The following is a 21384-nucleotide window of genomic DNA, read 5'->3' as shown; positions in this document are numbered from 1 at the left end:
TTGTTCCCTCATCCAAATCATTTATATATGTTATGAATAGCTGGGGTCCCTGTGGCACCCACTAGTTACTGCCTGCCAATTTGAAAAGGACCCATTAATTCCTACTCTTTGTTTCCTCTGTGCCAACCAATTTTCTATCCATCGCAATACACTTCCTTCAATCTCATGCGCTTTAATCCTGCACAATAATCTCTGATGTGGGACTTTGTCAAATGCTTTCTGAAAGTCCAAATATACTACATCTCTTGTCAACTCTACTAGTTACATCTTCAAAGAATTCCAACAGATTTATCAAGCATGATTTCCCCTTCATAAATCAATGTTGACTCTGTCTGATCCTGCCACTGCTTTCTAAATGCTCCACTGTAAAGTCCTTGATAATAGATTCAAGAATTTTCCCCACTACTGATGTTAAGGTCTATAATTCCCTCTTTTCTATACACATTCATCCTCACCGAGATTCAGGTAGGAGACGTCCTCCCTCAGCACCCTGGGCAGGAAGGATCTCCTGCTAACTCACCTACTTCATTTCCTCCTCCTCCCTCTTCTGGTAACTTGTCCTGCTCTGTGTGGCCTCCATTTAGTTCCCAAGTTATGTTAAATTTCAAGGGGAATGAATACTTGTGAAACTACAACTGAGTGCATCGGTTTATAGAGGAGCCTTAAAGTTACCAAAAAACACTTTGAATGCCAGGATACATTGATAAGGAACATCCGAACACATGGATAGGGAAGGTTTTGAGGGATACGTACCAAATGAAGGCAAATGGGATTCATTCAGTTTAGGAAACGTGGTCGGCATGGACGAATTGGGCCGAATGGCCTGTTTCCGTGACACATATCTCTATAACTGGCGGCACAGTGGTTAGTATTGCTGCCTCGTAGCACCAGGGACCTGAGGTCAATTCTGGACTCGGGTCACTGTCTGTGTGGAGTTTGCATGTTCTCCCTATGTGTGTGTGGATTTCCTCCCGGTGTTCTGGTTCACTCCCCCACTCCAAACAAGCGCAGGTTAGGTTGATTGGCCATGCTAAATTGCCTCTTAGTGTCAGGAGGACTAACTAGGGTAAATGCATGGAATTATGGGGATAGGGCCTGGGTGGGACTGTGGTCGACGCAGACTCAAGTGGAGAGAGGGACAATCACAGATTAAAGAAGTGTGAATTGTCTCAAACCAGGATGGTTTGCAGTATTATTGAGACAATTTGCGCCCCTTTAACCTGTGATTATCCCGCTCTCCATTCGCACTATCTGTCTCCGTAAAGACTTGATTACCTGTAAAGTCTCACATTCCGACCATTATCTTGTAATGTTTTTGTATATATATGCCCTGTTTATGAAATCTACGTCTCCACTCACCTGATGAAGGAGCAGTGCTCCGAAAGCTCATGATTCCAAAAAAACTTGTTGGATTTTAACCTGGTGTTGTGAGACTTCTTACTGTCCAATGCTGGCATCTCCACATCATAAATTGATCAGTTTAATCTTCAACATTCCCAAGGGAATTATCTGCCCCCTTTATGCTGTTACAGCTGCCTATCAGGGCAGGAGTGCAGACAGATCCTGGTGCGGTAACACCAAAAGGAACCAGTAAACCAGTTCAAATTAGGCCGAGCCTATGAAATGTGATGAGGTCAATAGTGGGGCAGGTGCCAGATGTACATCAGCAAAACCAGCGGCAATTATAAACTAAGTCAATAATTCCCTTCACTGGAACATTGCTGGGTTTCTTAGGGTCAAAAGGATTATTTATGCTTTTCTCTTTGTAACTTCTTACTTTTGAGCATGTTGGGTTTTGTGATATGAGTGTGGCGACTAGGGGACTTTCACAGTAGCTTCATTGCAGTATTAATGTAGGCCTACTTGTGACACTAATAAATAAACTTTGAACTTTGTTTCCCTCGAGGGTGTAATGTCTCTCCTGACTGACCTCCTCCAAGCAGGGCAGCAAACATGGTTTGGAAAGCTTTCTTGAAAATGGAAGCCATCATTTAGGAGAGGTGATGGCCTGGACTATTAAAAACCAGAAACTCAGCTAATGTTCCGGGGACCTGGGTTCAGATCCTGCCATGGTGATGGTGGAATTTGAATTTATGAAGAAAAATCTGGAATTAAGAATCTGCTGATGACCATGGAACCATTGTTAATTGTCGGAAAAAACCATCTGCTTCATTTTGAGGAAGGAAATCTGCCCTCCTTACCTGGTCTGGACTAAATGTGACTCCAGAGCCACAGCAATGCGGTAGATTCTCAACTGCCCTCTGAATAAGGACAACTGGGGATGGGCAATAAATGCTGGCTAGCCAGTGAAGCCCACGTCCCACAAATGAATAACATAAAAACTCCTGCGAATGTTGGAGGACGATTATTGAACGAAAGAAAAATGATGTGCTGGATACATCAAGCACAATACAATCAACTGGACGGTTCCCAATCTCCACCCTGGTCCATTTCCATTTCTAAAGCGAGAGTGTTCAACCTCTGCTCTGGAATATGGATGTAAATATTTAAAGTGATAGGACGTTCATTTTATCTCCAAGGGACAGCGATGCATGGATCAACTTCCAGATGCTGTTGTGGAAGTAGGAATTGAATCATTATGTGCAATAATCAGAGACACTGTCACAAGCGGTAAAATTAACTTATATTTCCTACAGGTATGGTGGTGTAAGGAATCCCAAATTTGATTAATTATAATTTAATGTGTGGAGAGTGGTTTCTTTGGCCTCCTTGAACACTGTAGGGGTGTTATCTCTGTGCCACCACGTCCCTGTAATGCTCTGTCTGAAAGGCTGTTGAAAAGGATTAAACAATAGCTTTTGAAAAGGAATTAGATAGACGGAAACTTTTACAGGGAAAGGGCAGGACGTGAGATTAACTGGAGAACTTGTTTAGAGCTGATTTGAATGACCCCCCCGGTAGCGTTGTACCATTCTACGATCCTCAGAAAATAGCAGAGAGCGTGTCAGCTGAACCCGCCAACCGTTTTGCAGTAATTTCCGGCTTTAATTACTTCCTGAGCACTGTAATCCCACTGATGAGCGGTATTAGTTTCTAATTGCCACATACTGATTCGTGACACAGCCTCATAATAATTCCTCAAGATGGACTGACAGAAACTGCCAGTTACGAAACCGTTAGCACATCATTTCTCCGACTTGAAATCCCAGAATCTTTAAATAATAAATAAAACGTCACGGATTCAAATCTTGCGATGAGATGCTCTGAACAGCAGTGATATGGTGGAATTCCGATGTTGGTGGATTTCTGGACATCAAATTCAGGAAGTCACAGCATTCCAGGAATTGGTCATGTGCCTTGTTCGTGTCACAGAGCGGAATATGAAATAACGGCCATTTTTTTTTCACACGGGAGAAGTCAACATCATTTGTGCAGAAGATGGAGTTCATCTTAAAAAGCCGCTGGCTAGACTGTCCGCACGTGTTGTTGGGAAGTTGTAAACGTACGCCTCTCAGAGCGCAAGCTCGGAAAAATCCTCGAGTCGGGAAAGGAAACGCCTGACATTCCCACCGGTTCCTCCTGGCGCGGAGCACAGGCGGGCCTCTCGATCCTGCTGGATACGCGGGAGGCGGAAAGCTGCGGGATCCCACGCTGCCCTCGGGACCACACTTTATACCAGGGAGGTTTCCGTTTGCAGGAAGGACTGAGCCCGGGTATTCCGGCGCGAGTAACCGTTCCCTGAAATCGATGTTCTGTGCTTACTGTAATCGGACTGGAAGTGACAGCTCGAAAGCAAGCTCCGCCATTTCTTTTTCAGTTCAGCTTGAACCTGTGCGTTAAAAATGAAGAGTATCAACGGCTGGAATATACCTAATTTCACGTGGCTTAGTTCTAAAAATAAGCTCGGCCACGTAAAAACGTAATATGTATATTAATACATTTGTACATTTCATTGATATATATATCAACATATATTAACAGACACAACAAACCCCAAGAGAGATCTTGGGGTTCATATCCACAGATCTCTGAAGGTTGCCACTCAAGTGGATAGAGCCATGAAGAAGGCTTATAGTGTGTTAGCATTTATTAACGGGAGTTTGAGTTTAAGAGCAGTGGGATTATGCTGCAACTATACCGGACCTTGGTGAGACCACATTTGGAATATTGTGTTCAGTTCTGGTCACCTCACTATAAGAAGGATGTGGAAGCATTGGAGAGAGTGCAGAGGAGATTTACCAGGATGCTGCCTGGTTTGGAGGGTAGGTCTTATGAGGAAAGGTTGAGGGAGCTGGGGCTTTTCTCTTTGGAGCAGAGGAGGGTGAGAGGTGACTTAATAGAGGCTTATAAGATGATGAGAGGGATTGATAGAGTGGACGTGCAGAGACTATTTCCTGTAGCTGTTACTAGGGGGTATAACTATAAGGTTCATGGTGGGAGATATCAGAGGGATGTCTGAGGTAGATTCTTCACTCAGAGAGTGGTTGGGGTGTGGAATAGACTGCCTGCTGTGATAGTGGAGTCGGACACTTTAGGAACTTTCAAGCGGTTATTGGATAGACATATGGAGTACACCAGAATCATAGGGAGTGAGATGGCTTGATCTTGGGATTGGACATAGCTCAACACAACATTGAGGGCCAAAGGGCCTGTATGGTGCTGTACTGTTCTATGTTTCTATAGGCCAGAACTCTACCACCCTCTCCCACCGCAGAATCGGAGCAGGCGAGGATCTGACAATAGAAATGTCCATTGACCTCGAGCAGGAATTTCCAGTCTCGCTCGAGCGAGGCTGTAAAATCTCGCCCATATACTGACACGCGAGTCGGATAAGCTCAGTCTCACTTCTGACGTTTCTCTGATGGGGTGCTGTGTAAACAATAATTATTATAGCAATAATTATTAGTGCGCAAACATTTCCACCAACACTTCATCAGCTTGGTGAACAGTCATTCCAGGAAAAAGTAGTCGTGGAACAAAGACTTTTACTGAGTGACTCCGTCAACAGCGGCTGCATTCACATGGCACAGTGGTTAGCATTCCTGTCTCACAGTGCCAAGGACCCAGGTTCAATTCCAGCCTCGGGTGACTGCCCTTGTGGAGTTTGCATGTTCTCCCCATGGGTTTCCTCTGGGTGCTCTGGTTTCCTCCCATGCTCCAAAGATATGTGGGTTAGGTCGATTGGACATGCTAAATTGTCCCTAAGTGTCCCAAGATATATAGGTGAGATGGATTAGCCATAGGAAATGTATGGAGTTATGGGGATTGGATGGGGGAGAGGATCTGGGTAAGATACTCTGTCAGAGAGTCGGTGCAGACTCAATGGGCTGAATGGCCTCTTCAGTATTGTAGGGACTATATGCTATAATTCTATGATTTGGGACAGGCGAAGAAGAGGTGATGGCCTAGGGGTATTATTGCTAGATTATTGTATTAATGTATTAATCCAGAAACTCAGCTAATGTTCTGGGAGACCCGGGGTTTGAATCCTGCCACGGCAGGTGGTGGAATTTGAATTCAGTGAAAAACATCTGGAATTAAGAATCCATTGAACGCAAAACCACTGTTGATTGTCAGAAAAACCCATCTTGTTCACCAATGTCCTTTAGGGAAGGAAATCTGCCATCCTTACCTGGTCTGGCCTACATGTGACTCCAGAGCCACAGCAATGTGGTTGACTCTCAACTGCCCTCCAAGAGCAAGTAGGGATGGGCAATAAATACTGGCTCATGAATGAATAATAAAAAAGGGGCCTCTTGCACTTCCATTTATCTCATGTAGGGGAGGTATCCTCTCCAGAACCTGGTCAAATGCCTCTGTGGATTTGGATCCTCCTGATTGGCATTTGTGTCTCCCTGGGGCCCCATTGATTAATGTTCTTCAGGGTGACACTCATTGCTGAGCTGTGCCACACAGCGATGGCCTCTTCTTCTCATTCACATCATACCTATCAAGAAGGCAATGTTGCCTACAACCTGCACTCCCCCTTGTATCTGTGGACAAACAAAATAAGACGCACGTTTGCAACTCTCCCTGGAATGTCCTATTTCCGTCTCCAAGACTGGGAGCCAGTGTGAAGCCTGCTCATGTTCCAGGCGTGGCATCCCTTGCAGCTAAAACACATTCTGAAGGCTCACAGATGTCTGAGCATTCCCCTCTGACATGACAGAGCATGAACAAAGAGGCTTTGATTAGAGTGAATATAGCTATGTGCTCTTACCCTCAGTCAGCCTCCTGTCAGCCTGCCTCCTTTAGCCTAGGTACTAATCCAGCCTGACAATTATCTAATACAAGCACTGTGGTCTGTGAGCCATTCGCAATAATACAGAGCCTTGTTTTTCATCTTTAGCAGCTGTTGCCCCTGGATTGTTTCATTCTCCTTCCCTTTAGACACATTGCCTCTGTGACAGACATGTGAACAAGCAGTCAAATGTTACCACAAGTCTTCCCAAATTCTCGCGTGCTCTCCACGAGTTAATGTGGTGAACTCCTTCAATTGGCATTTGGCAGATGTTAACAGTTGTCAGCTGAGCTTTGACCTCAACGTCCGAAGCTGATAATTGTGAGGGTGCTGTTGTGTTTTCATATTTATTCCTAATTGGAACGAGGCCACTTTAACATTCTGATCATGTGACATACTGATGACAGCATTGGCCATTCGTGTGAGCAAACAGGCAGTCTATCTAAACAGCCTGTACAGCAAATACCTTTCCAATGTACCCTTCTAGCCTGGAGGCTTGTCTTTAGAAATAGCACAGGTTCCCCTTCAGTTGGCCCATCAAGTGCAGACTTGATGGGCCAAATGGCCTCCTTCTGCACTGTAGGGATGCTATGGCTGTTCTTCAGAACTCATTTTGGTCCAAAATTGCAATAGTTGACGCCGCTCACAAATCTTTCTCTGCTTCTTTGCAACTGCATCCCTCCAAGGTGTTGGTCATCATGGTGGTGCTGAAGAACCAGCTTCCAACCACACCCTCTTCTCCTCTGAGACCTTCCCATCCTAACAGCACACACAAACATTCCTCCTACCACTGTCCTGCCTCCCCCTGGAGGCAATTGTTACAGATGTTGATGTTTCTCCCACCTCCCCCTCCACCTCGATCCCTATAACATTGATGTCCCCCATCATTTGTTGATCTGCTCCTCCCTTTCTCAAGGTCACATGCACCGTGACGTTCAGGTCCCTCCCTCCCCTCCCCCCGCCTCCCCCCGCCTCACCCCAACGAGACCACCCATGACTTACTAACTACTAGGGGATTTTCACAGTAACTTCACTGCAATGTTCATGTGAGCCTACTTGTGACACGAATGAAGAAATAAACTTAAAATAAATGAGCTTAACTCCCAGGATGCACATGCCCACACTTCTGCCATCTGCTGCCCAGTACGAAACCTCCAACCCCTCGAGCCAAGTAGGTTGACCATGCCCCTCATACCATCCTGTGCACGATTGTGACTGCCCAGTGAGGCCTTCCTCCATCCTGCACCAGGACCAAGACATGCGGGCCTTGCAGAGCATCCCCACCCCCACCAACATGGCCCACAGAGCCCCAGGTCTTTGCCATCTTTCTCAATCCTGTGGCCTCACAGTCTAAGGCTAATCCCCTCTGTTCCTTTCACAAACCTCCCCAGTTGCGTGTCTGCGTTTTTCTCTGCCCTCCTGTACCTCAGTCACCTACCCCCCCTAGTTATACCTCTGGCTTCCCCCCCCCACCACCACCAGTTCCTCTGGCCTTGCCTGATAGTAAGCAGCGTTGGTGCTTGGCTGAGCAGGAGATGGTAGTGCCAATATTAAATGTAGATGATAGCGGCGCCCATGTACCTTGAAGTCATTGGGGAAGTGAAGATCTCCAAGTGCACGCCATTGAAATATGGTTGTGAAAACAGACCGCCCTAATTATCTGCTGGAGAGGCACTGAGACTTGGAGGGAGAACATGATTCTGGTGAGTTGCATTTTTAATGAGTATTCATGAGATACGAATGGATGTAAATACGGCTCCCCGATGTCAACTGGCGGGAAAAATCAAACTGCCTTTAACCCGCCATGAAAATCAGGAGAACAAAGTTCCGAATGAACTTCCCATTGGCGGGAAACTGACTTCTGTCATCATTCCAAACGTCATGTCCCCGTCCACCATGAATACCGCTGCTGACAGGAGTGGGAAATTCCGCTCAATATTGCAAGTGTGTACCTTCACTGATTTCAGGAGGAATATGGGGGGAAGGTGGGATCAGGACATTGAATTTGATGAACAGCCTTTGTCAAAATGAATGGTGGAGCAGGCTCGAAGGGCCAAATGGCCTCCTCCTGCTTCTAGTTTCTATGAAACTGGGCTGACACAATACGATTCAAGCTGCTGTAGATAGGTTAAAGGTGGTTGTTGCACTTCTAAATCCTGTATGATGGGTTGATAGAGGATATTAACTGCCAGTCCTACTGATCTATCTGTATTGAGAAGAGCAATCCTTTAGAAATATCTGGTTCTGATATTCCAGGTGTAACTCTAACACAGATTAGGATCTGTGTTTGCTATCTGTTCAATATATATTTCAAGCCTAAGCAGATGGAAGAGCTTCTCAAGTCTCAGCAAATGTACAACTATTGATTCAGTCCCCTATGGTCTGCTGATGGCACAGCGGTTAGCACTGTTCTTTCACAGCACCAGGTACCTGGGTTTGATTCCAGCCTCAGGTGACTGTCTGTATGGGTTTCCTCCCACAGACCAAGGGTGTGCAGGTTAGGGGTTTGGCCATGCTAAATTGCCCCTTAATGTCCCAAGATGTGTCAGTTAGATGGATTAGCCATGGTAAATGTGTGGGTTATGAGGACAGGGCAGGGCGGAGGGCGTGGGTAAGATGATAGACTTGATGGATCAAATAGCCTCTTCTGATCTATGTACAATATGCAGGTGAGCTGGATTGGTCAAGCTAAATTCCTCCTTAGTGATCCAAGGTGTGTAAGCTAGGTGGGTCAGCAATGGAAAATGTGTGGGATTATAGGGATAGGGTGGAGGGGTGGGCCTGGGCTCTTTCAGTGAGTTGGTGCAGACTTGATGGGCCAAATGGCCCCCTTTCTGCACTGTAGGGATTCTATGGCTAGTTTTGGTGACCTTGTTTGAGGAACGATGTAGTGGCATTGGAGGCAGTTCAGAGGAGGTTCACTAGATTGATTCCAGAGATGAGGGGTCTGTTGTAAGAAGGGAGATTGAACAGTTTAGGCCTATAATCTCTGGAATTTGGAAGAATTGGGGGAGATCAAATCAACGTATACAAGATGATAAAAGGTATGGATAAAGTAGACATGGAGCTGATGCTTCCACTGGTGGGGCATTCTAGGACAAGAGGCCATAGTCTTAGGATCAGGGGTAGCAAATTTAAAACCAAGTTGAAGAGAAACTACTTCTCCCAAAGCGTTGTAAATCTGTGGAATTCGCTGCCCCAAAGTGTGCTGGGTGCTGGGACAGTGAATAAATTTAAGGAAGAGTTAGACAGAATTTAATTGGTAATGGGGTGAAGGGTTATGGGGAGAAGGCAGGAAAATGAAGATGAGGAGCATATCAGCCAAGATCGAATGGTAGAGCAAATGCAATGGGCTGAATGGCCTAAGTCTGCTCCCATATCTTATGAGCTTTTGAAGCCATCCTACTAATAAAATCATGAATTAGCAACTTTGAAGATCAGTAAAGTTAACTCACCTCGCTATTTAAAAAGCAGTACAGAACCGCAACAATAAACCCCTGCAAGAGAAACAATTCAAAAATAGACATGAGTTCACCATGAATTCTGTTGCCATAAGAAATTGAATCCCCAGGCGGATAAATAGTTTTTACCTGGAAAGATCCAAAACATAATTCAAAGGCCACCTTGTATTCTTGGGGAATGTTATCCGGATAAAAGGCAAACACAATGTAATGTACTCCAAGCAAGGGGATCAGGAGCAAAGTGGATTTAGCCAGTCTCCTGGTTCAGTGGGAAGAACAGACAGAGTTATTGTGACATATAAAAACCTGCAGCCCCTTCCAGAGGAATAGCCAATTCACCATGCAAAGTCGTCACAAAGGCAACCCACAAGTTTACGATCAAATAAAGGGGTGGCATAGCGGCACAGTGGTTAGCACTGCTGCCTCACTGTGCCAGGGACCTGGGTTCAATTCCTGGCTTGGGCCGCTGTCTGTGTGGAGTTTGCACATTCCCAACATGTCTGTGTGGAACTCTGTGCCCATGTAGGGTGGGTGGGAGTTCTATGTTGGCAGGGTGGAGAATTCTGTGTCCATGGCTGGCAGGAGGAGGGATGGGGGTGGTGGAGTTCTGTGTTGGCGGGGATGGAGTTCTGTGTTGGTGGAGCAGGGGACTCTGAGTCCATGGAGCTTGCAGGAGCAGGGGGTCTGTGTCTATTTGGAAGGGGACTGTTCAGTGTCTGTGGCGGTGTTCTCGTGTTTTTGGGGGGCTTCTGTGTCCATAGTGGGAGGGGGTTGCTTCATGTCTGTGGGGAGGGGTTTCCCTGTGTATGGGGAGGTGAGGTTCCGTGTCCCTAACAGGAGAGGAGTCTGTGCACCCAGATATTTACTATGGTCAATCCACCTAACCCACATATCTTTGGATTGTGAGAGGAAACCGGAGAAAACCCAAGCAGACATAGGGAGAGTGTGCAAACTCCAGATAGACAGTGACCCAGGCCGGGAATCGAACCTGGGTCCCTGGCACTGTGAGGCAGCAGTGCTAACCACTGGGCCACAATGCCGTCCTGACACTCTGACAAGTTTTGGAAAAATTACACCCAATATTTTCATTTCCTTTCCACATTATTCCATTTAAAAAGTTGATTTTGACTAATAATTATTGATAGAAAGAATTGATCTGTGGCTATTTGATATTTAAGATTATTGCATTTTCCAAAGTTCAAGCTTGACTGTATGAATCTTCTGCGTATGTCTATGTGTGCATGTGAGGACACGTGTGTTCATGTGTCTGTGTATGCATGTTTGTATGCACATGTGTGTTTGTGTGTCTGTGTTTGCGTGTGTATGTGTTCACCTGATGGTTTGTGTTTGTCTGTGTGCGTGTCTGTCTGTCTGCATGTGTGTACACATGTGAGTTTTTTGTGTGTCCATGTGTGTGTGATCAATATTTTCCATGACGTACATAGTTTGAGATAACAAATAAATTGCTTACTTGTATTGCGAGTGATTGTTACCCCCAATGTCTGGCGATCTTAGCTTTTGTATCAGTATTCGCACAATACTAATAAACAGCAGAAAGTTTAGCTGTGAATTCAATGAAAAGATGCACATGAGCTGCATGCACTCCTGAGAATATAAAGACACCTTATCCGTATTTAAAACATGTTATTTAACAGTTTAATAATGTTCAGACTAAGCAACAAGAACCCCCCACACTTTTAAGTATGGCACTTGGCAAGCTCATTTGTGCTGGGAGTCAAATAACAAAATAAAACTCTGTTTGGCAACTCAACCAGCCTCCTGACTGGAGAAGGTGGGAGTATATTCCTTCTGATTACAAGCCCACTTTTAATTGTATCCAATGGGTCTTGATTGGGTAAGGGGTGATTGATAATTCTTACCCCTTCCTCTCCTCTCACCATGACCCCTGCCCGCGGGCCTACCCCACCATCTTCTCTACTGACTATCTAATTTTCATAGAATCATTGAATCTGTACAGTGCAGTAAGAGGCCATTCGGCCCATCGAGGCTGCACCGACAACAATTCCACCCAGGCCCTATCCCCCTAACCCCACATGTTTACCTTGCTAATCCCCCTGATGCTAAGATGTGTAACTCAGACAATGACCTGAGGCCAGAATTGAACCGAGGTCCCTGGTGTTGTGAGGCAGCAGTGCTAACCACTGTGCCACCGTGCCACCCATAACCTGTCAAACAAGTGGCAGCAGTTGAATATCACCTCCAACGTTACAATGCAATGATGAGATTAATTTATGTGCACTTTGTTCGTGACAGAACCATTAATTCATGATGATTACACCAGAGTGTTTCAGCCCTACAAGCCCACGCCGCCCATTTTAACACTCAATGAGTGCCTTTTTCAATTTCTTTCATCGATTGTTGACGTTTCAATTGAATAATGCAACAAAACAGCAACAACCTGCGTTTATATAATGCCTCTAATATCATAAGAATATCAAAGCACTTCACAGGAATGATTATCACAAATTAATTTAATACTGAATGATACAAGATGTTGGGATAGGTAACTGCAACCAAGCCTCCTTAGGCAGCACCTTCCAAATCCACAACCACTACCATCTAGAGGGACAAAGGCAGCAGATATCTGGGAATACCATCATCAGGAGATTTCCCTCCAAGCCACTCCATCCTGACTTGGAAATATATCATCATTCCTTCTGGTTGTATCACGGCTTGTTATGGCTCCTGCTCTGCCCAAGACAGCAAGAAAACTACAAAGAAGTATGAATTTAGCCCAATCCATCACCAAACCAGTCTCCCATCCACTGACTCTGTCTACACTTCCTGCTGCTTCAGAAAAGCAGCCAGCATAATTAAGGACCCCATGCACCCCGGACATTTTCTCTTCAACCTTCTTCCATCGAGAAAAAGATACAAAAATCTGAGGTCACGTATCAACTGACTCAAGAACAGCTTCTTCCCTGCTGCCATCAGACTTCTGAATGGACCTATCTTACATTAAATTGCTCTTTCTCTACACTCTAGCTATGACTGTAACACTACACTTTGCACTCTCTCCTTTCCTTCTCTATAAACGGTATGCTTTGTCTGAAAAGTATGCAAGAAACAATACTTTTCACTGTATGTTAATACATGTGACAATAATAAATCAAATCAAATCAAAAGTCACTGGGTCAAAATCCTGGAATTCTCTCTCTAATAGCACTCTGAGGGTACCTACGCCTCAGGGACTGCAGTGGTTCAAGAAGGCAGCTCATGTTAATGTTGGTTTGAGTTGCTGCATAACTCTAAATGTAAAAACTCCACAAACTTCAACTCATTGACAATTCTGTCCTCAAACTCCATACTCTTATTAATGCCTAAACTTCATTAGCTCCCTTGATGCTACGTCAAACTCCTGTAAGAAATAATAAGGGGAAGAAGACACAGGTAAGAGGAGTCTAGAGTTAATGCCTAACAGTAGCTATACTGTAAGATGGAGAGTAAATCAGGAAATAATGAGGGCATGGGAAAAAGGCAGCACATTGATCTTGAGTGACTTTAAACTTCATTTGGATTGGGATGATCAAATTGGTAATTAAGAGAAAGAATTCATTGAGTGCAACCGGGACAGTTTGCTAGAATAATACATTGTGGATCCAACAGGGATCGGGCTATTTTGGATCTGATAATGTGTAATGAGGCAGGTTTAATACACAAACACAGGGTAAAACATCCCCTAGGAAACAATGACCATAACATGGTAGAATTTAGCATTCAGTCTGAGAGTGAGAAATTTGGGTCAGAAACAACTGTGCTCGGCTTAAATATGGAGAGGATAAGAGCAGGATTGATAAAGAAGAACCAGTAGATGTGATATATTTGGATTTCCAAAAAGTGTTTGGTAAGGTACTATACAAAAGGCTACTAAATAAGATAAGTGTAGGAGGTAGTATATTAGCATGGATAGAGGATTGGCTGACTGATAGAAGACAGAGAGTTGTGATAAGAATGTCAGTTTCAGGATGACAACTTGTAACAGGGATCAGTGCTGGGACCACATTGAATTACAAGATATATTAATGACTTGGAAAAGGGAAGTAAACATACTATTGCCAAGTTTTTGAATGTACTGTTGCCAAGTTTGTAGGTGGCACAAAAATAGTGGGAAAGCAAATGGTGAGGATAACATTGAGTCTACCGAAGGATACAGACAGGTCAGGTGAGTGGACAAGAAGAGTATAATGTAGGAAAATGTGGAAGTTATGCACATTGGTAGGAAGAATAAAGGAGCTGAATATTATTTAGATGGAGAAAGACTGCAGAAAGCCACAGTACAGAGGAATTTGAGATTCTTGTTCATTACTCACAAAAGGTTAGTATGCAAATTCAGCAGGGAATAGGGAAGGCAAATGGAATGTTGGTCTTTATTTCAAAGAGAATGGACTATACAAAGAGTGAAGTCTTGCTAAATCTATACAAGGCACTTGTTAGACTATACCTGGAATACTGTGAACAGTTTTGGTCCCTCTATCTAAGGAAAGATATCCTGGCATTGGCAGAAAAATGGTTCAGCACATCCAAGAAGGGCCAAAAGGCCTGTTTCTGAGCTGTAATGTTCTATGGTTCTAAGGAGACAGTCCAGAGAAGGTTCACTAGGTTGATCCTGCGTATGGAGAGATTTTCTTACGAGGAAAGGTTGAGTGGGATGGGCCTGTACTCATTGGAGTTTAGAAGAATGAGAGATGACCTTATTGAGAGATATAGGATTATAAGAGGATGTTTCCCCTGTGGGAGAGTTTGGGAGCAGAGGGCATAATCTCAGATTAAGTGGCCTCCATTCAGATCAGAGATGAGGAGGAATTTCTACACTCAGAAGGTTACGAATCTGTGGAATTCTTTACCACAGGAGGTTGTAGAGGCTGGGTCATTAAATATGTTTGAGGCTGCGATAGACAGATTTTCAATCAGTAAGGGAATCGAAGGTTATGGGGATAAGGCGGGAAAGTGGGGTTGTCATATCGGATCAGTCATGATCTCATTGAATGATGGAGCAGGCTCAATGGGCTGAAGGCCCTACTTCTGCTCAATTCATATTGTTCTTGTATTTGAGATCTCTCACTCTGCCTTAGTGATCTTGGTAGAGTGAGATCTTGAGATCTTGAGTTTAGTCTCCACTCTGTAATACTAGACCTCGCCACCTTCCTCCCTCTCCCAGATTTCTACATCAGCAGTTGCCTGTACAGTCAGTAACCTTCTGCCTCTGACTCTCTCTCACTAGTTCCTTCTCCTTGGCCACCTCTGCTTTTGCTTTCTCAACATGTCTCAATCTCAACCTCTACAATCATGTCTTTGCTCCCTGTTCTCTGTTCCTTTCCCCATTCCTCATGTGTGGAATCATAGAACCCCTCCAGTGCAGAAGGAGGCCATTCGGCCCATTGAACCCACAATCCCACCCAGGTCCTATCCCCGCAACCCCACATATTTACCCTGCTAATCCCCCTAAGAAGCACTGAGGAGCAATCTAGCAATGACCAATCCACCTAACCCACACGTCTTTGGTGTGTGAGAGGAAACCGGAGCACCCGGAGAAAACTCATGCAGACACGGGGACAGCATGCAAACTCCACACAGTCACCCGAGTTGGGAATTGACCCTGGATCCCTGGCGCTGTGCTGACCACTGTGCCACCGTGGTGCGCCACTCTATCAGTTTGTGATAAGCTGTTTTGAGCCATCTTCTGGCACAAGTTTCCTCGAGGTAAATGTCGAAATTTGCACCATTTCCTTTTCTTGTAGTATTACCGAGGTTCCGTCCAACACAAATTGTAGACAATTGGCTAAATAACTGGAGGGGAGATGGGGAGAACCATTTTACATAAGGAATTGTTTGATCTGGAATGCCTGAAAGTGTCACGTGAATGATAAAAATGAATGATAAACAAAGAGGAAGAAGTAAAGAGGAAGGTAGTGGTAATTGAGGATAGTGTAGTTAGGCGTATAGACACTGTCTTTTGTCACAATGACAAAGAGCACAGAAGGGTGTGTTGTCTGCTTGGTGCTCGGGTCCAGGATGTCTCATCTGGGCTGCAGAGGAACCTGGAGTGGGAGGGTGAGAATCCAGTCATTGTGGTACATGTGGGTGCCAACGACATAGGCAAAATGGGAACTAAGGATCTGCAGAGGGAGTATGCAAAGCCGGGAATCAAATTAAAAAGCAGAACCGACAAGGTGGTTATCTCTGGATTACTACCTGAACCGCGTGCAGATGGGCATAGAGTAAATAGGATTAAAGAGATGAATGGGTGGCTCAGGGATTGGTGTGGGAGGAATGGGTTTGAATTTATGGGGCATTGGCACCAGTATTGGGGCAGGTGGGACCTGTTTAGATGGGATAGTCTTGGTCTGAACTGTGCTGGGACCAGAGTCCTGGCGAATCATATAACTAGGACTGTAGATAGGGCTTTAAACTAATTGGGGGGGGGTGAGGGTGCAGGGGTGGGAGAAATTACAGTATCTAAAGTAAAAGAGAGGGTACAGGCGCGGGAAAATGTTGAGGATGTCCCAATAATAAAAGGAGTAGGGGGGCATGAGAAAGGTTGGTAGCGTTCCTTCAAATAGGGTCCAGATAAAGGCTGGGATAAAGACACTTTATCTGAATGCACGAAGCATTCGGAGCAAAGTGAATGAGCTGGTGGCGCAGATCAGCACAAATGGATATGATCTGGTGGCCATTACGGAAACGTGGTTGCAGGGTGACAGGGACTGGGAGCTGAATGTCCAGGGGTATCAAGTGTTTAGGAAGGATTGACAGGAGGAAAAAGGGGGTGGGGTAGCTCTGCTGGTTAAGGATAATATCAGGGTGGTAGAAAGGGAAGATATAGGCTCCAAAGAGCAAAATGTGGAATCGTTGTGGGTGGAGATAAGGAACAGTAAGGGGAGGAAGACGCTGGTGGGTGTGGTCTATAGGCCCCCAAATAATAACTTGGAGGTGGGGCAGGCTATAAACAAGCAAATAAATGATGTGTGCAGAAATGGAACGGCGATAATTATGGGGGATTTCAATCTGCATATTGATTTGGTTGACCCAAGTCGGACACGGTGGGCTTGAGGAAGAGTTCTTGGAATGCTGTAGGGATAGTTTCCTTGAACAGTGTGTGACAGAACCAACGAGGGAGCGAGCTATCTTAGATCTGGTGTTGTGTAACGAGGCAGGAAGAGTTAGGGATCTTGTTGTGAGGGATCCTCTTGGGACGAGCGATCATTGTATGGTTGAGTTTTTGATACAGATGGAAGATGAGAAAGTAGGGTCCCAAACCTGTGTCCTCTGTTTGAACAGAGGGGAGTACAATAGGATGAGAAAGGGGGCACAAATGTAGATTGGGGGCACAAATGTAGACTGGGGGCACAGATTAGTTGGTAGGACTGCTGAGGAACAGTGGAGGATCTTTAAGGAGATCTTTCTCAGTGCTCAGCAGAAATATATTCCGATGGTAAAGAAGGAACATAGGAGAAGGGATAACCAGCTGTGGTTATCGAAGGAAATAAAGGAGAGTATTAAATTTAAAGCTGATGCATTTAAAGTGGCTAAAAGTAGTGGGCGAGCAGAAGATTGGGAGAGGTTTAAAAATCAACAAAGAACGACCAAGGAGTTGATAAAGAAAGGAAGGATAGACTATGAAGCTAAACTAGCAATAAATATAAAAAAGGACAGTAAGAGTTTTTACAAATATATAAAGAAGAGGAGGCTGGCTAGAGTGAATGTTGGGCCCTTAGAGGATGAGAGGGGGGATTTAGTGGTGGGAGATGAGGAAATGGCGGAGGCCTTAAATAAGTTTTTTGCCTCGGTCTTCACGGAGGAGGACGCGAATAGTTTACCGGATATTAAAGATAGAAGGATGGTAGGAGTTGAGGGCCTGAATGCGATTACTGTCACCAGAGAGGTAGTGCTTGATAGACTAACGGGACTGATGGTGGACAAGTCCCCAGGACCGGATGGAATGCATCCCAGGGTTCTGAAGGAAATGGCAGAGGTGATAGTAGATGCCTTAGCGATTATTTACCAAACTTCGCTGGATTCCGGGGAAGTGCCGGAGGATTGGAAAATGGCTAATATTACGCCGCTGTTTAAAAAAGGTAGCAGGCAAAAGGCAGGGAATTATAGGCTGGTTAGTTTAACGTCTGTTGTTGGAAAAATGCTGGAATCTGTCATCAAAGATGAAATAGCGAGGCACCTAGAGAAGAATTGTTTGATAGAGCAGACGCAGCACGGTTTCGTTAAGGGGAAGTCGTGTTTGACAAATTTATTGCAATTCTATGAGGATGTGACTAGTGTGGTGGATAGAGGGGAACCGGTGGATGTGGTGTTTCTCGATTTTCAGAAGGCGTTTGATAAGGTGCCGCACAAAAGGTTGCTTCAGAAGGTTAGGGGGCATGGAGTTAGGGGTAAGGTGTTAGCGTGGATAGAGGATTGGTTGTCTAATAGGAGGCAGAGAGTTGGTATCAATGGGTGCTATTTTTGGAGGTTGGTGACTAGAGGAGTGCTGCAGGGATCGGTGCTGGGGCCTCAGCTATTTACCATTTATATAGATGATCTGGAGGAGGGGGCTGAGTGTAGGGTGTCGAAATTTGCTGATGACACAAAGATGAGTGGAAAAGCAAATTGTGCGGAGGGTGTGGAAAGTCTGCAGAGGGATCTAGATAGGCTGAGTGAGTGGGCGAGGACCTGGCAGATGGAGTACAATGTTAGCAAGTTGAGGTTATCCACTTTGGCAGGAATAATTGTAGGAGGGATTACTATTTAAAGGGCGAAAAGCTGCAGCATGCTACGGTGCAGAGGGACCTGGGGGTCCTTGTGCATGAGTCACAAAAACCCAGTCTGCAGGTGCAGCAGGTGATCAAGAAGGTGAATGGAATGCTGGCCTTCATAGCGAGGGGGATAGAATATAAAAGTAGGGAGGTCTTGCTGCAACTGTACAGGGCACTGGTGAGGCCGCAGCTGGAGTACTGTGTGCAGTTTTGGTTGCCGCTCTTACGCAAGGATATTTTGGCCTTGGAGGGAGTGCAGAGGAGGTTCACTAGGCTGATACCGGAGATGAGGGGGTTGGACTATGAAGAGAGACTAAATAGACTGTGTCTGTACTCGTTGGAGTTTAGAAGGATGAGGGGGGATCTTGTAGAGACGTATAAGTTAATGAAAGGGATGGATAGGGTAGAGGTAGAGAGAATCTTCCTGCTCAGAAAGGACAGCAGGACTAGGGGGCACAGCCTCAAGATAAGAGGGGGGCAGTTTAGAACGGAGTTGAGGAGGAACTTCTTCACTCAAAGGGTGGTGAATCTCTGGAATTCTCTGTCTGTTGAAGTGGTGGAGGCTACCTCGCTAAAAATATTTAAGACGCGGGTAGATAGGTTTTTGGTAGGCAAGGGGATTAAGGGTTAATGGGGGGAAAGTGGAACTGAGCCACTTCAGATCAGCCATGATCTTATTGAATGGCGGGGCAGGCTCGAAGGGCTGGATGGCCTACTCCTGCTCCTACTACTTATGTTCTCATGTTCTTATGAGAAATGTGCTTCGAGGTAACATATATTTAGCAGTCAGAATGAAGTATGTGGAAGATTAAGTCAGTGCAATTTGTTTAGATTTATGCTTAAACTTTAGTTTTTCTAGAAACAAGCTAGTGGGATGTTTATTCTCTGTGATGACAGCTGTAGCTAGCCTAAAAGGGGCCCAGGCTTAGGCGAAGCCTCTGCAACAGTGAGAGAGCAACTAGATAGATACTTAATACACAGTAATGATCTGGGCTAAACTGAGCTCTCCGTTCAACCGTGCCCACTTAATAAGCTTACTGAAATACATGAGTTAATTAGTGTGAGGAGGTAGAACAGAAGTTATTTTAGTGGGCAATCTGATAGTTCAATAGTCTGATAAAGAATTGGGACCATTCAGACTGGAACACCATTGGGAAGAGCTCATAACAGGCCAATTTGAACCATGAACCCCTGAGGGATGAGTTGGAAGGGAGTTATAAAACCAGTTTGGGGAATAGTTTAGAGTAGGATAAGGAGAAGATGAAGGAAAGCCTGAATGATCAAGAGATGAACGTATGTGCAAAGGCTCAAGGGGGTTAATGTCAAGTTTTTAATTGTTTTATTCATTGGTGGGACATGGGTATCGCTGGCTGGCCAGCATTTATTGCCCATCCCTAATTGCTCTTGGGGGGGGGGGACAGTTGAGACTCATTGCTGTGGCTCTGGAGTCACACATAGACCAGACCAGGTAAGGACGGCAGATTCCCTCCCCTAAATGACATCAGTGAACCAGATGGCTTTTTCCTGATAATCGACAATGATTTCATGGTCATCAGTAGATTCTTAATTCCAGATTTGTTTTACTGAATTCAAATTTTCAAATTCCACCATCTGCCGTGGCGGGATTTGAATCTCGGTCCCCAGAACATGAGCTGAGTTTCGGGATTAGTAGTCTCGTGACAATACCACTAAGCCATCACCTCCCCTTAAGGGTTTAACATTAGAGATGGGTTTACACCCCATGTTTAGGCAAAGGACTTGATGTCTTCTTGCAGATTTCAACATAAAGTAAGTCTTTGTACCACCATAACGCCTTGTCAATAATCCATCCAGGGTCACCCCTGAGAAAGGGTACAATGTAAGAGACTTTGGGACATTTTTGGTCACCTAATTACAGGAAGGATATTAATAAGGTTGAACGAGTGCAGGGAAGATTTACAAGGATGTTGCTGGGACTTGAGAAACTGAGTTACAGAGAAAGGTTGAACAGGTTAGGACTTTATTCCCTGGAGCGTAGAAGAATGAGGGGAGATTTGACAGAGGTGTATAAAATTATGATGGATATAGATAGAGTGAATACAAGCAGGCTTTTTCCACTGAGAGGAGAAAAGAACTAGAGGACATGGGTTAAGGGGGAAAAGTTTAAAGGGAATATTGTGGGGGGGGGGCGGGTGGTTCTTCACACAGAGTGGTGGGAGTGTGGAATGAGATGAAGTGGTAAATGCGGGGTTACTTTTATCATTTATGAGAAACTTGGACAGGTACATGGACGAGAGGGGTGTGGAGGGATATGGTCCAGGCGCAGGTCAGTGGGACTAGGCAGAAAAATGGTTCGGCACAGTCAAGAAGGGCCAAAAGGCCTGTTTCTGTGTTGTAATGTTCTATAGTTCTATCTCAATGCAGTATGCAGTGGAGGAAAACTCCTAAGAGTTGATGCACTCCTTGGGCAGTCTGAAAAGTCATGACAACACAAGAAAAAGAAGTTTGTTGGGGACGCTGGCCATTCTGCGACTTGTCATGGTCGGATTATTTTTTCTGTACAATTTGTGTGTTATATGCCAGCTGAAACTCTGATTAAACTTGACATGTTTATCATATTCGTTGCTGTTGATCCTGATGGTTATCAATTCCCCAAACACGATCGCAGCGGAAGATTGACATTACTACAGAAGCAGATACAGTCAGAACTTGCAATTGGGAATTTGATGCATATTTACAGAGCTATGAGGAAAGCAGGGGAGTGGAACTAATCGGTGAAGGATCTGTCAAAGACAAGGGTTTGAATGGCCTACACTTGTGCTGCGAAACTCTAAAGCAGCTGGTGTGTCAGAAAGAGAAATACTGCAGAATTGCTCACTGCATTTGGTGCCAGTTAATCAGGACATGGATGGGATGTGAATGAATAACACTCCCCGCGTTATCACAGCAGGGTCAAGTCATGTCAGCGAAATGA

General features: G+C 45.0%; 1 protein-coding gene across 1 annotated transcript in view; it reads right to left on the bottom strand.

The window, feature by feature from the left end:
- Nucleotides 1-2859: 2859 nt before the first annotated feature.
- The window catches only part of vipr2 (vasoactive intestinal peptide receptor 2), a 163745-nt gene continuing 145220 nt past the window's right edge, over nucleotides 2860-21384 (bottom strand). The window contains exons 10-13 of the mRNA XM_080217467.1: nucleotides 11135-11226; nucleotides 9793-9922; nucleotides 9658-9699; nucleotides 2860-3790 (exon numbers count right to left, since the gene is read on the bottom strand). Coding sequence (XP_080073593.1) covers nucleotides 3632-3790; nucleotides 9658-9699; nucleotides 9793-9922; nucleotides 11135-11226 — 423 coding nt within the window. The 3' untranslated portion in view covers nucleotides 2860-3631. The remainder of the gene's footprint in view (nucleotides 3791-9657; nucleotides 9700-9792; nucleotides 9923-11134; nucleotides 11227-21384) is intronic.

Source organism: Carcharhinus amblyrhynchos, chromosome 2, assembly GCF_965287045.1.
Source record: "Carcharhinus amblyrhynchos chromosome 2, sCarAmb.v2.hapA, whole genome shotgun sequence".
Lineage (NCBI taxonomy): Eukaryota > Metazoa > Chordata > Chondrichthyes > Carcharhiniformes > Carcharhinidae > Carcharhinus > Carcharhinus amblyrhynchos.
This window is presented reverse-complemented; position numbering and strand designations above follow the sequence as displayed.